General features: G+C 41.0%; 1 protein-coding gene across 1 annotated transcript in view; it reads left to right on the top strand.

Moving 5' to 3' along the window:
• The window catches only part of LOC140277445 (probable E3 ubiquitin-protein ligase HERC1), a 40,263-nt gene that overhangs the window by 5,738 nt on the left and 20,362 nt on the right, over nt 1-14,163 (top strand). Inside the window, exons 3-35 of the mRNA XM_072372473.1 lie at nt 426-521; nt 612-794; nt 1,764-1,976; nt 2,199-2,297; nt 2,418-2,514; nt 2,602-2,745; nt 2,972-3,099; nt 3,447-3,591; nt 3,706-3,877; nt 4,033-4,167; nt 4,313-4,478; nt 4,859-4,984; nt 5,245-5,469; nt 6,090-6,242; nt 6,440-6,572; nt 6,862-7,065; nt 7,193-7,417; nt 7,690-7,863; nt 8,064-8,181; nt 8,340-8,457; nt 8,691-8,892; nt 9,036-9,333; nt 9,434-9,482; nt 9,559-9,604; nt 10,181-10,434; nt 10,723-10,920; nt 11,078-11,198; nt 12,036-12,276; nt 12,367-12,512; nt 12,639-12,791; nt 12,898-12,995; nt 13,163-13,258; nt 13,897-14,064. Coding sequence (XP_072228574.1) covers nt 426-521; nt 612-794; nt 1,764-1,976; nt 2,199-2,297; nt 2,418-2,514; nt 2,602-2,745; nt 2,972-3,099; nt 3,447-3,591; nt 3,706-3,877; nt 4,033-4,167; nt 4,313-4,478; nt 4,859-4,984; nt 5,245-5,469; nt 6,090-6,242; nt 6,440-6,572; nt 6,862-7,065; nt 7,193-7,417; nt 7,690-7,863; nt 8,064-8,181; nt 8,340-8,457; nt 8,691-8,892; nt 9,036-9,333; nt 9,434-9,482; nt 9,559-9,604; nt 10,181-10,434; nt 10,723-10,920; nt 11,078-11,198; nt 12,036-12,276; nt 12,367-12,512; nt 12,639-12,791; nt 12,898-12,995; nt 13,163-13,258; nt 13,897-14,064 — 5,124 coding nt within the window. The remainder of the gene's footprint in view (nt 1-425; nt 522-611; nt 795-1,763; nt 1,977-2,198; nt 2,298-2,417; nt 2,515-2,601; nt 2,746-2,971; nt 3,100-3,446; nt 3,592-3,705; nt 3,878-4,032; nt 4,168-4,312; nt 4,479-4,858; nt 4,985-5,244; nt 5,470-6,089; nt 6,243-6,439; nt 6,573-6,861; nt 7,066-7,192; nt 7,418-7,689; nt 7,864-8,063; nt 8,182-8,339; nt 8,458-8,690; nt 8,893-9,035; nt 9,334-9,433; nt 9,483-9,558; nt 9,605-10,180; nt 10,435-10,722; nt 10,921-11,077; nt 11,199-12,035; nt 12,277-12,366; nt 12,513-12,638; nt 12,792-12,897; nt 12,996-13,162; nt 13,259-13,896; nt 14,065-14,163) is intronic.

Genomic DNA, 14,163 nt, shown 5'->3' with positions numbered 1-14,163 from the left:
GTGTCTTGTTTCATGTGCAGATGTCGCAGCAGATGTCACTTTTCAGATACATCCTACACATAACCTAAAAAAATCTTTGAATATTGAGGCACATTCTAGATTTGTTTTAATGAAAGAATAAGTGGACCAAACCCCCCTACTTCCACCAGTAAGTAGCATATCCACATAGAACCATGTTGTTCTGTCTTGACTCCATTCTCTGCTTGATCATGCGGTGACAAATGTTTATTTCTGAGAAGAGAAGCTTTCTTGTTGTGTTACATGCTTCCTCGTGTTGAAATAATGAGTATCTGAAATAGCAATCTGTAGATATAATAGGCGGCTTTGCTGTAATTCCAAATCCACATCATATCTACCGAGACTAAGTCTCTCTTTGTAGCGAAAACACCCTGAGCTGGAGGATTAAAATAAACAATTTTTCCTAGGGTTTCCGTGGGGATGCTGTCAACACTCAGGTGCTTACAAAGGATGCAGATGGACTTTGTCGTCTCTCTCAGGCAGCTCTCTGCTTGTTTGAGGAGGTAAAAGACAGCTTAGCAGCACACGGTACATATTGACAATAACTTTCCAATAACTAGTCTCACAAAATGTACCGTCTTCTACTTTAACAGGTATGCAACTTGGCATCTCACTGCCTGTGCTCCTGCAGCACAGATGCGGTGACTCCTGGTGCAGAGAGTGAGGCAGTTATGGTGTATGTGTGGGGCAGCAACAGCAGCCATCAGCTGGCAGAAGGAACTCTGGAGAAAATCCTGCTGCCAAAACTGACGCAGGGCTTCAGTGATGCCCAAATGGTACGTTTGCCCAAAAGGGTAGAACCTCCAGCATCTACTTATCAACTCATTTTTATTCTTCATTCATGTAATGACACATCTGTTACTTAGATATCAATTATTTTCCAGTGTGATTGAAAATTGACCCACCTTATGAACAGAAAGTAACTATAGAATACCTTCAAATTCTTGTGTTGATATCACTGGTGTCTGTGTTTTTGATTTTTATCAAAGTAGCGATGGGTTAAAAGAATTGAAAAACATACCAGAACCACATGCATACAGTATAAAATAGCAGTAAGTACCCCCGAGAACAGTTTCACTTAAATATCAAATGACAGCATTTGTCAGCGGGAGTAAGAGTTTGTGACTGCTCAGACAGTGTGATGGAGACTGTAGAACATCAACAATTATGAATAATGTACAATAAAAATCTCTGAATACTGAACTTTGCTGAAGAATCTTGAAAGAAAACAAGATGCTTTTTTTTTTTTTCAGCTTTGATACAGTCCTATTTAGTGTGAATCTACCTCCAGCATGACAATGATCAAGGATCACATGAAGGGTTTCCTTAAGACCTGGTGTCTCCTAATTTAAATCCAATAGAACACAAAGAGAAAATTAGAGCAGCACAACATCTCCTTTGATTTGGAACATAGTAGTGTCTCCGTACTGTGGAAGGCCTCCAATTCATTAAGAAAAAAATAAAAGATTTGAATTTCTGTAAAGTGTTTTGAATTGAATTCATTTTTACAATAGGGTTTGTATTTTAACAGAGTAAATCTAAATATCCAGGTTTAAAATAATGCAATTATTGAGGAGTGGCACAATTTCCAAACAGCTTATATTCTAACCAATCTTGGACATTTGTCATTTCTGTTGGACACTTTTGTACATATATAAACATGCAATGTGCCAAAAAAAATGATCTCACTCTGACACTTAACATCTTCTTTAGTGTTCTTGATCTCCACTTTGTACATCTTTCAGATCGAGGCGGGCCAGTACTGCACCTTCTCAGTGTCTGCAGACGGTTCAGTGAAAGCATGTGGAAAAGGCAGCTATGGCCGCTTGGGCTTGGGAGACTCCAACAACCAGTCCATGCCCAAAAAGCTTGTGCTCGAGCCACATAGGAACATGAAGAAAGTGTCCTCCTCCAAGGGTTCTGATGGCCACACTCTGGCTATCACCGTAGAGGGAGAGGTGAGGTGTTTGCCTGACTCTGAATGACTAGATTTCAGATTTTAAAACTCTTCTCATCTCATGGAACACATACAAGGCTATTAAACATGCTAGTATAGTGAAGTCACACATGCGACAGTATATGAGAGTTTTGCTTTGCAGTAACTGCTTTTCAGCTCACTTCCTCTGCGGATGTTGCAATTAATTCTAATTTATGATAAACGTAACCATTTTTTGTTTCAGGTGTTTAGCTGGGGTGATGGAGAATATGGGAAACTGGGTCATGCGAACAGTGCTACACAGAAATACCCCAAAATCATTCAAGGACCGCTGCTGGGAAAAGTAAGCCTGCGGGAATAAACAGCCTTTCGGGGAAAAGAGGGAAATTTAGTCAAATGAAGGCGTTTTTTTCTGTGTTGTGATTTAAAAAAAAATGTTCATCTGTAATGGTATCTCTTACAGGTTGTTGTTTGTGTGTCCGCTGGCTACAGACACAGTGCTGCTGTGACTAATGATGGAGAGCTTTACACGTGGGGAGAAGGGGACTTTGGCAGACTTGGTACGCGCCTTATTTCTCAAGTTTTGTTTCAGCAATGTTTGGATATTTGCAGCAATCTCTGTTTTCCTGGGTTTCAACCTGGCGCAGGTCACAGTGACAGCCAGAGTCGGAACGTGCCCACTCTGGTGAAGGATATCAGCAGTGTGGGGCAAGTGGCCTGCGGCAGCTCCCACACCATTGCTGTGGCGCAGGATGGACGCACTGTGTGGTCCTTTGGAGGAGGCGACAATGGCGAGTCATCTGATGACACACACAATTTGATTTGAACACATCTGGAATTATCTTTGGGATGTGGTTGAAATCCCACTTTTAGAATTTTCTTTAATTTTTGTACTTGAACACAAGCAGTCTGAGAAAAACATCTAATTAACAGTTTCTTTGTATATCATCATTGTCCTCATGATAGAAGTGTCTTGAGCTAGGGTGAGCAAATGTGGGATATGACTCATCTCTGCAGGTAAACTGGGTCATGGAGACACCAATCGTGTGTATCGGCCCAAGGTCGTAGAGGGTCTGCATGGATTCATCATCAGGAAAGTGTGTGCTGGCAGTCAGTCATCTCTCGCCCTAACCTCTGCAGGACAGGTGAGATTCAGATGTTTAAATTAGATGTAGGTTGTCAATGTCACAACTTGGTGCATTTTAGACAGAGATTATGCCTGTTGTATTTATACTATCAGACAAAATGATTTACTTTTGCAAACAGATCTGTTTTCATAAGAAAAGTACTGGGGAATGTGGAATAATGCCTTCAATTTACTGTAGATCTTTGGAAAATCTAGTTGGTTAAAGGTTTTATGAAGGAGCATACTAACATCAATCTAAAAAAAAAAAAAAGCCCACACTTATTGGCCTGGATACAAAGTAAATTAAGATCTAAAAAGTACTATGTTATTTTACATATTTACATTTTTATCTACTTGTATCTTCAGGTGTTTGCATGGGGCTGTGGTTCATGTTTAGGATGTGGCTCCTCTGAAACAACCTCACTGAGGCCCAGGTTCATCGAGGACCTGAGTATCACCAAGATTATTGATATCTCATGTGGGGACAGCCACTGTCTGGCTCTGTCTCATGGTGAGATATCTTCAGTACATAACAGTCTATAACAACAGATGTTTAGTTAATATTTGGAGAAACCAGTTTTAAAATGTGCTTTGACTGCAACACATGATGTTTTCCTGTCATCAGAGAATGAAGTTTATGCATGGGGTAACAACACAATGGGTCAGTGTGGACAAGGCCACACTTCAACTCCCATCACCAAACCCAAGAAAGTGCTTGGCTTGGAGGGGGTCTCGATACAACAAATCACCGCTGGCACTTCTCACAGTTTAGCGTGGACTGCAGTTCCGACTGACAGGTGAACTTTTATGACACATAACTCCGCTTTTAATGCCTGCTTTTTTTTGGAATGTTTCTTTGGTATTGTGGAACATATATATACTGTTCTATATTGTACACATATGTAAGATTTCTTCCTTATTTTGACATATTTGTGCCTCTTTTTCTTTTAAGACAACTAGTAGCATGGCACCGGCCCTTTTGTGTCGACTTGGAGGAGAGCACATTCACCTACTTACGCAACTTCCTCGAAGGTTACTGTGATGGCATTAGCACAGAAACACCCCCTGCTCCATTTTTATCTAAAAGGTACGACATGAACTTATAACTACATTCTGTTCCTCTAACATGCTGCTGGAACATGCCACTGGAAAGAGGACACGCTGAATCATGTCCTCTTTCCCTTCTCTCCACCTAATTCACACTCCTATTGTTCTCTGTATTGGTTTCTCAGGGACCACCATCATTTCCTTTTGCTGTGCATGAAGCTGCTGTCCATCCACTTGTCCTTGGCCCATGCAGGGGGCACCGGTGCCATGGTTCTGGGTGCTCAGGGCAGGCCCCTGAGAAACCTGCTCTTCAGGCTCATAGACACCAACATGCCAGACTCCATACAACAAGTAAACTATATTGATTTTATAGCATACAAGATCAGCTAAAATCGTTGTGACCATCGATGTCTTTTTAACAATGGTGTATGCCAAAGTCAGGGATACATTAGCTCTTAATTGAATGGATAGTTCTCAGAGTGAATAAGAAAAATTAACATCTGTAAAAACTTGAGAAACCAGAGACTTTTGTGGTACTACTGGTCATCAAAAAGAGCAAAGGAGAGAACCTAATAGTTCAGTTAATCAGTGTCAGCTTTGTAATTTGTCTTAATCAAAGATTGATATAGTTAGTTAAAGCCCACGAGTGCTATTTAATTCTGTGTATAACTTGCAGGAAATACTAATGTTTGTGTTTGCTTGTTGTGTTGACATTTTTTGGCAACCCTCAGGCAGTTTTGAACACGCTGTCCATTGGTGCGTCCCTTTTGTTGCCGCCACTCAGGGAAAGAACAGAACTGCTCCTCTCTCTCCTTCCTCAGGGTCCCCAAAGTTTAAATGTACTCTCCAAAGGACAGGTATGGAGGTCGACCAAATAATGACCAAATATTATTATTATTCATTTTTTTTCTTTCTGCAGAACACAGCTAAACTGTTTAAACTGCTTTAAATGCAGATTCTGTCAGCTGCTTAGTTGGCTTTAAGATGGATGGGTAGAGAAAAATAACTTCAAATCATAGCGCTGACTTGCAGTGTTGCTTGGCAATATGTGTTGAAGGCTGCGTGGATGTTGTGAAAACATCTAACTGTGAAAAATGATTTTTTTCCTCCTTCAAAGCGTCTGCAGTTGGACATGGTCCTCAGCAGCCTTCACGACCAGAGCCATATAGCTTCTCTACTAGGCTACAGCAATTTTGGCGAGGTGACAGCCCTGGGACCTCCTCTGACTCCTGCTATGTCAGTCCGGCCACCTTCCTCATCAAGCGCTGTCGAGGCCTGTGACCCTTTGCATTTAGCGGAGGTGCTGATGAAAACCCTGCTGCTTAGCATAGGCTTTTACACGGTACGACACAGAGGACCACGTGTGTGTATGACCTTGATGTGTGTTGAGTGACTGAGAGGTTTACAGTCAAGCTTAAGGACAACTTGTTCCTTCCTCTGTCAAATCTCGTTTGTTTCAGAATTTTAAAAATTATTTTGATCTATAATGTGGCAATTCGGGATTAAAGATGAGACAAAACTCAGTTAAATTAGAGATCGCAATTACTCAATTGAAAAACATATCGAACAACACAATGCAATGCTAACTAAATATCACGAGGCACCGTAGGATGGTGCCAATGTCAATGCAATTGATATAGATTGATACATTTTGTCCTCATATTTCAAAAGGTGCGATACATTTTAGAGCCTCATTGCACCAATTCTGTTTGGTCTTGGTTTGTTTTGACCATTAACTTGGTGTTAACTGAGATTCTTTTTATCTAGAAGCTCAAGTGTCTAAATTTAAAAGCTGTTGTATCGATAAACTTTGGAGTTCGAGCTGTCCTTGCTCTCTTTTGCATGAAAAATGGTTTAGTTTAGCTTTTTGTTCCATTACGTCTGGATGCGTTTGTGAACTTTCCAACTATTCTGTTAGATGGGTGTTCCTCAGCTTCCTTTTCTTTGTGCGTGTTTACACAGGAGCAGCAGTTTGGAGAATTGGAGAAAAACAGCGATAAACAGCTATCCAGTGACAGTCGGGGACAAACTGATCCGCCCTCTCACTTCCACCAGCTGCTGTCCGGACTTCACAAACACCTGCTTGCTCACTGCTACATTCATTCCAGCCCCGAGGTAACAAGAGAATCAACCGTTCACAATGAAAAATATGTATGATATCAACAATAAACTGGTTTACAGAAATAACTGCACATTTGTAAATGTCTTTGTGCAACAACAAGGCTGACAAGCTGTTTGTTTAAACCTTAAACCTTTAATTTTGTTGATGTTAAAGTTGTGTTCATGTTTGCATTCTTTCCGCCGCCCGGTAGGATGACAGCAGCGTAGCTCTGCTTCGTGAGCATCTTTACCTGCTGCTTCCCTGTGCTGCAGAGACACTCAGGAGATCAACCAAGCTGTTAAAGAGAAGCTCCCCAGACAAACAGATCATTAAAAAGCTGCAAGGTAAGGCTCCGAACAACTGTGCTACTTTAGCCTTGATACTGCTGTGTCGCACATTTCTCATTATGCAAGTAAACGGGCTTTTGTTCACAAATACGATTAAGACACTTTTCATTGGAACTAAATGTTTAACATTTAGAAGCATAGAAAATAGTTCAGTTTCCAAGCGACAACATAAAAAAATAATTTACTTTATTTGTTTAATTATGATATCTGCTGTTTTTGTCTATTCTCTGTTTAGTTATTTTTATCTTTCTTTAATCCCACGTACTTGTCTCACCATTTGTCTCAGTGGTTTTGTTTAATTCAGTCGCGGGGAACCTGCTGTGCCAGGTAATGTACTCCTTGCTGCTGCTGCCTCTGGGTACAGTTCAACCTCTCCTGAGCCATTTACTGTCCTTGTTGGAGCACCTCAATGATTTCAACAGTCTTCTGCCAGAGACAGTCCTGCTGGAGGAACAAGAACTGGGAATACAGGCTCAGAAAACTTGCTCAGGTCAGTTCAGTGACCCTCAGATTTACTCAGGATTTTTTCTTTTCTTTTTTTTTTTAATATTGCTCCCTGCATTATTGCAGTTACAGCAAAAATTAAGTTTACCAATGGCAAGGGGTCTGTCTTATAGATAAAAGTGAAGAAAATACAAACCTCGGACAGCAGCAGCAACAGGAGGAGGAGTGCAGATGGGTTTGGCTGTTGGACCTGGAGCGGTCTGTGGCGTTGGCAGTCGGCCGCTGCCTCGGTGGTATGCTGCAAGGTCCAGCGCCTTCACTCCAGGAGAAAACGTCAGAGATCTGGCTATCAAATGTCCTCCTCAGGAATGGGCTTGAGATGGACTTTGAACAGCTGGGTAGGAAAACATACCGTCTTCTCAGCAGGGAGCCAGTTTCATCCTGGGATTTGTTTTGTGCCAATGCTCCCGTCATCTGTTTGTAACACTTACAACAGAAGCAAGTATCTTAGTTATTTTGTGAGAAAATAGACAAACAGCATGACACAGAGAACACTGCTGAGCCTAGTAGTGGCAGTTGACAGTACAGGAAAAACCAGGTCATAGAGATCCTCTAAGCTGTTGTAATTTGATGTTTTTAGTGATGTCCTAAGTGATGCATCCTCTTTTAGACTCCAGCATGACATGGATGACTGAGATGGTGCTGCTTGGCAGCAGTGATGCCAAACTAGCAGAGCTCAGTGTGACTGAGGACACCAGGACTTTACTGGAACTGTCCCTGGGATCCAGTAGAGGACTTGCAGGTGTACTGTGGTGGAAAATGGAGGAGTATGCTCACAGTAAAGGTACTCAAATTCGTATGCCTGTTTATCTGTATCAGTGTATGTCTGTGTTTGGCAGCTTATTTTATTATGACAGTGGACTTAACTGCTGATTCTAAAAATTCTTGCACATCATACTTTCCTTTAGCAGTTCTGGTCAACAGTCTGCATTTTTTCCTGTTTGTCACTTTGTTGTAATTCAGCTGCACTTTTTGCTGTGTCAGCAGAGTGGGAGAGTGGAGGCTCTTCAGGGGATTGTCTGCTGCAGATTGTCTGTCGCTGCAGTCTGGCTGCCCTTCTTAAACACACTGGTCTACAGAATGAGGCCCACAGGCATGACAGGTCAGTAACGCAAATTAATATTTACTTATCATTTTATTGAAGGGCTACTAATAGCTACTAAAGTTCTTCTGTATAAATTGTCATTTGTGGAATGATTGGAATGGGATTTAGTGTGAAACAATGCTAACATTTCACTTTATCCACTCTTATTGAGACAGATATGAGCCCTGTGAGATGCTGTCCGATGTCTATGAAGCAGTTTATAAAATCAGATGCACTCTGTTGGCCCTTAAGAACTCTCCAAAGATGTCACAGGTGCAAACAGCTTCTAAGCAGGTACCAATGCTATCATTTCTCCACTGAACAACAAAATCAAGTATTTTTAATGCTGGCTACTTTTAACAGGAGTGATTTACACAAAGCATAATATGTGTGCTTTATTGTATTACTATTAAAAATGATTCCATTGTTTTTAGATAGCTTTTTAACTAGACTTAAAGAATATAATTGGATAAATCTGACTAGAAGCAAAAAAAAAATTGTATTTAGAATGTTACTTTAAATTGCAGAATTGCCAGTCTCCCCAAAGTCCAGATGTAGACAGGCAAGAGCCATGTGTGTCAGTGGAGCAGGTCAGAAAGGATCACGAGCAGCAATCTGGAAGTCACTGTAACCGGGAGGTGCAGGTGCCTCCACCTCCCACAGCAAACCACAACCAGGAAGAGGTCGCAGATGAGGATGGAGTTAGCAATAGTCATTTGTACCTGTCAGGTTAGTGGTTTCTGTTTTTGCCCAGCAATATTAAAAATGTATAGCTTTTTTCCTTGGTATCTTAATACTTAGAGTTTGTCAGATTTACACACACTCGTAACTCCGTCACATCTAAATCTCCACCATCTTTTCTGTCTCTGCAGAAGTCCTTGAATCATTCATGGCCACACGGGAAGCCATGCAAGTACAGCAGAACGTGACAGTCTATGAGTCATTCGGTACTTCCACTCTCCTAAGCAGCATGGAGAGCCCTGTTACCCCAGAAAGAGAGTCAGATCCCAAACAACAAATGAAGAATCACTGGGAGTGTGAGGAAAACTTGACTTTTCCCGCTGCCTGTCATCTGGTAGTGTCCCGATGTCTGTTCCTCCTACTGGGGGTCAGGCCCGCTTGGGTAGAGTCCATCGAAGAAGAAAATAGTCCGCCTATGACTGCAGCAAGGTAGAGTGTGTTTTATGCAGCATGTAGTTGGTCAATTACTTTTAGTGTTTGTTTGAATGTTTTATGAGGTCATAAACTATTTGCATCATCTCACTTTCAGGAAACCCTCCAAAGAGTATTTCACAGTGTCCGTTAATGGCCGAAAGCAGGTAAGCTTTGTGTCATACAAAATTGTTAACACTCAACTCCTAATTTGTATTGATATTTTGTGTTTGTTTTATTTAGTTTGAACAGTCCAAAAACTCCACTGGATCATCCAAGACTAAAGTGGGTAAGTGTAAAAGGTTTTGTCCTGAGTATATTTTCAGTCAAAGCGTATTCTCATTTTGAGCACAAAAACCCAGATAGTGTTTCTATGGTGAGCTCTGCTGGAGGAAGTGCCGTGGTTCTAACATGGAATTCATATTAAAAGCACTAACTCTTACTAATAAGCCTAATATATGTATATTTATTCCACCAATGAAGAAATTACATTAGAAAGGGATGTTTTAACAAACAGAATGAGCAGGGGAAATGATTACAACCAGTTTAAAAATTAGCATGTGCACTGGACTGTTGTTTTAGGACAGACTTCAGTGATAGTGAAACTATTTTTTTAGTTTTTGCTTCGGGTCAGCGCAGTTTCCTGCCAGTCAAGTCTGCTTTAATCTCTGGAAAATAACCCGAAAAAAGAGTTTATACCGTCTAAATGTTTTATTACCAGTGGAAATTTCCTACTCTTTGCACAGCCTCTTTATCTATTAGATGTTTATAGAAAAAGTAACACTGGATTATTGTATTTGTTGATGAATCAAAACCAGAGACTGAAACAATAACGGCCTTTATTCTATTTGTTTACCTGCTCCAGGCTTACCTCTATGTTCTTTGGGCATCATGAAAGATGCATGGGATCGCTTGCGGCAGTGTATAAGCCCAACTTCCCCCTTGTCCAACTGTGGCAGCAACACTTTGCCGATTCTAAACCAGGTGTTTCACTTCATATGTGGAAGCCTGATGCACTTGTCACCTTCTTCACCAACTCTGGCGCCTGGACAGAGCTGTAGTCAGGCAGATCCAAAGGCCATTGCTTTTGCCATACTGCAGCAGCAACAACGGGCTGAGGTAACTGCGATTTTTTTTTTTTTTTATGTGACAGTCCAAGCTGCTACTGCTATTTAGAAACGTAAAGTTGTGTTTGGGGTGTTTTTACATGTGATACTGACACATACTCAGCAACACAGATTCCCATGAGCACAGGAGGAGAAAATGATAGCATTTGTGCAATCTGTGCATCCATTTTGCAAATGTTGCTCTAACTTGTGCAATCAAAATACACACATAGTGGTTACCGGACTAAGAGTAAAAGATGAGACTTTTACTAACTGCTAACTCTGTCATTGCTGTGATCAGATGCGTCTGGAGGCCTTGTGTCAGATGTCAGCCTTCCTGTCTAAGATGGAGGAGAAGAGCGGTGGATCCTCAGTTTCCCCTCAGTTTCCTGCTTTGTTGCAGTCTGTGCAGCTCCAGTTCCTCTCCGGATGCTTTGCCTTGGGAACACAAATCATTGGCTCTTACTCTGGAGCTAATTATGAGACTCAGCATTACATGGTACATTAAATAAACATACTGCTGCAGTGTTTGCGCAGATATTTGTGATATGCGTAGGAAGAATTTAAGGAATGTGTACTTGAGCCACACAGAAGGAGAGTAAAAACACTCAACATTACATACATCTGTTTTTTTCTTCTTCATCCTTGTCCTTCAGTGTGGCACGAACGCAGCTTCTGTAGAGACGCAAAGGGAGCTACAATCCGCAGCTCAGACCTTCTACCAGCAAGTGGTGCGTGTCCTCAAACAGAGGGTCCAGTTAGAAAAAGAACATCCAGGTATGCATAAAGTGCTTTACAAAACAACGAAGAATATCAGTATGCTACATATAACATTCACCAATCAGCCATAACTTTATGATCATGTATTGAATAGGTCCTCTTCATGCTCTCCAACTAGTTTGGGTGTGGACAAAGAACATATGAGGGTGTCCTGAAGTTTCAGTACCAAAGTGTTGTACTTAGATCCTTTGGGCCATGTTTGTTCAGAGATCAGATTGATATATGAGGATTTTGGAGGTCAGATGAACATCTCAAGACACTTTGTGGTGTTATTTGAGCACTTAAGCAGTTTTAACAGAGCCCACTGCTGTTCTGCTGAGGGTAAAACGTTTAGTGTCAAAGTAACATCCATGTGAATTGCATGATGTAGGTTGTTTTTTTTTTAATTCAAGAAGATGAGCAGTGATGCTCAATTTACCTGTCAGTGGTTTTAATGTTATGGCTGAAATGTATGTTAAAGTTTGTTCTGAAGAACAGTAGTATGGTACATAAAGATAATGATGATAATAAGAAGCAAAAAATTTAAAATAAATGCTTCACAGGGGGTGCTGAACTGGTTGAGCTGGTTCCACATGAACAGAGGATGTAGCTCATAGTGGCAGCAGTCCCACATCATGGCCTGAGGCCCTTTGCTTAAATGTCTTTTCCCACTCTCTCTTCTCCCTTTCCTGTCCACCTACTGTCAAAGGCCACTAGTGCCCAAAACAACCTTAAAAAAAAAAGCTCTACAAAAGCAAGAATCACACACAAACTTTGCTTTCATTTGCACAGAACTATCCTACAAGTCACAATATAGTTTAATAATATTAGTTTATTTGTTTCTGTTGCACCCAGGTTCCTGCCAGCACCTTCTCCTAGCCACGATGTTTGCACTGAATTTCTGTTACCAACCTATGGATCTGGTGCTGGTCATCAAATGTGGGATCCTGGACATCCTTTCCATTCTGACCAACAACAGCTGTGCATTGATGAACCAGGGCTGGTTTGCAGCCTCAACATCTGGATCAATGCTACTCAGTGGGGCAGTCAGACTGGCTTGTGCCCGCCTGCTTCAGATACTGACTGTAGCAGCAAGGTGATTGTAAAGAGACTGTTAACAGTTACAAATATGCCACACTTATTTACCTGTTGTGATTTATTGTTACATTTACACAACTTGTCACAGCTCCTGTGAGGATTTGCTGCCTTTGGATGTATCTGTTGCTCTGATGGAGGTGATGTGTGATCAACTGCAAAACATCCTGCACAAATTCCACCAACAACAGATCGCCGAGAGAGAAACGTCTGAGAAAGCTGATCCGGACACCAACAGTAGGAGCACAAATCTACTTAGTGTATACAATAAACTTAGTTTTGATAGAGTATAGTTATATCTTTTATAAAAAATAGCATTCTTGCCGTTTTGAGCATGTTCCTCCTTCTGTCCTGTTGCTTTAGGACTAGAAAGCAGCAATGTGGTTGAATCCCAGCTGGCAGATTTCCTGGTGTTTCTGAGGCGAGTACTGTCATTAAGAGTAATGAGAAGGCTTTCCACGTTTGTAAAATGGATCGAGCCACTTATGGCCATCATTTCACACAAGTGCTCTTCAGGTAAGACTTAGGAATACACTGAGACTATTGATAAGTGTTGACAGTGTATTTCTTAGAGCGCAGAGCTCGTTTCTCTTCATACCACCACACTCCTCTTTTTTTTTAGGACCTCCACGCTTCCAGAATCTTCGCACAAAACTTTTGGCCTTCCATGTTTTAGAAAGATTGTTACCTGCTTGCTCTGAGCCTGTTCAAATTCAGCAGGTATGATGGAAAAAAACAGAAATGCTGCATGCACATAACTTAGCTTGAGAAGACAATTAAAACGGGAAAAATTTGTGAGTTTGAACATTTGTATATTGACTATAAGTGTGTGATAGCGAAGGAATTGTTTGTTCATTCTTCTTCCCCTTCTTTTTGTTTTCCTGCAGATTGTTAAACACCTCTTTCAGCTGTTGTCTGTTTATATGTGGGAGGAACCACTTGCTGAGAGAAACTATGAAGAGACAAATGAAAAGGACACAGTGGTAATGCTATACTGTGTTATTGCTTTGATAATACTATGTATTGCATTTGTTTTGCTCTGGACTTCAGAGGTTAAAGATCTGTACCTCCGTAGAGCTCAATAACAGAATGTACCACATACTACACCATATCAGCATTATAATTCAAGTGAATCATAAATGGAAAAGAAAAGCGTTTCACAATTCTGTCAAGAATCGACCAGCCAGCCTAAAATCTTTTTTTTTATGAGGAAAAAGCTATTTTTATTTCTGGTTTGAAATAAAAAAATGATAACCCAAGAGAAAAGGCTGTGTTTATGACAAAGTGACGCGCACTCCTGGCATGATGAAGCTGTAAACAGCTTGAGGGAACAGATTGTTCAGCAGTTACTGTCCTCCGTATTTTACAGAAGACTGCAAAGTTCCATCATATGATGTGGTTTTCTTCCACTCCATGCTGGCGTTTTTCTTTACATATAACAACCTGCTGTTAACAGTAGTGCAATATTCGTTATTAGTTGCTGTATTTCTAGTAAAAGAAATATTGCTGGTCATTTGAATATCAAAAATTCACTGTGTCTCATTCTGCTGCTAATTCGTTGCAAGGTGTTATTATTGCTGGATGCGGCGCTCACACTTCTATCCCACGCATTTCTTGGCAGAATCTTTGTAACTACGACGAATGTATCCCCATTGGAGATTTCTCCTTTGATCCACACAAGCTGGTTTGCTGCTCACTTGAGAGTGGAAACATCCTCTCCCATGGTTCAGGAGGAAAAGGCTATGGCCTGGCGACCACAGCCATTACCTCTGGGTGTTTCATTTGGAAGGTACAAGTGTTTGCTTTACAGACAGAAACCAATCGCAAACAAGCAAAAAGTCTTTCTTAACGACTGACCAGATTTTACTGCTCTGTGCTAAGACGCATC

The sequence above is a fragment of the Leuresthes tenuis genome, unplaced genomic scaffold, assembly GCF_036924035.1.
Source record: "Leuresthes tenuis unplaced genomic scaffold, fLeuTen1.0.hap1 SCAF_19, whole genome shotgun sequence".
In the NCBI taxonomy this organism is placed as follows: Eukaryota; Metazoa; Chordata; class Actinopteri; order Atheriniformes; family Atherinopsidae; genus Leuresthes; species Leuresthes tenuis.
This window is presented reverse-complemented; position numbering and strand designations above follow the sequence as displayed.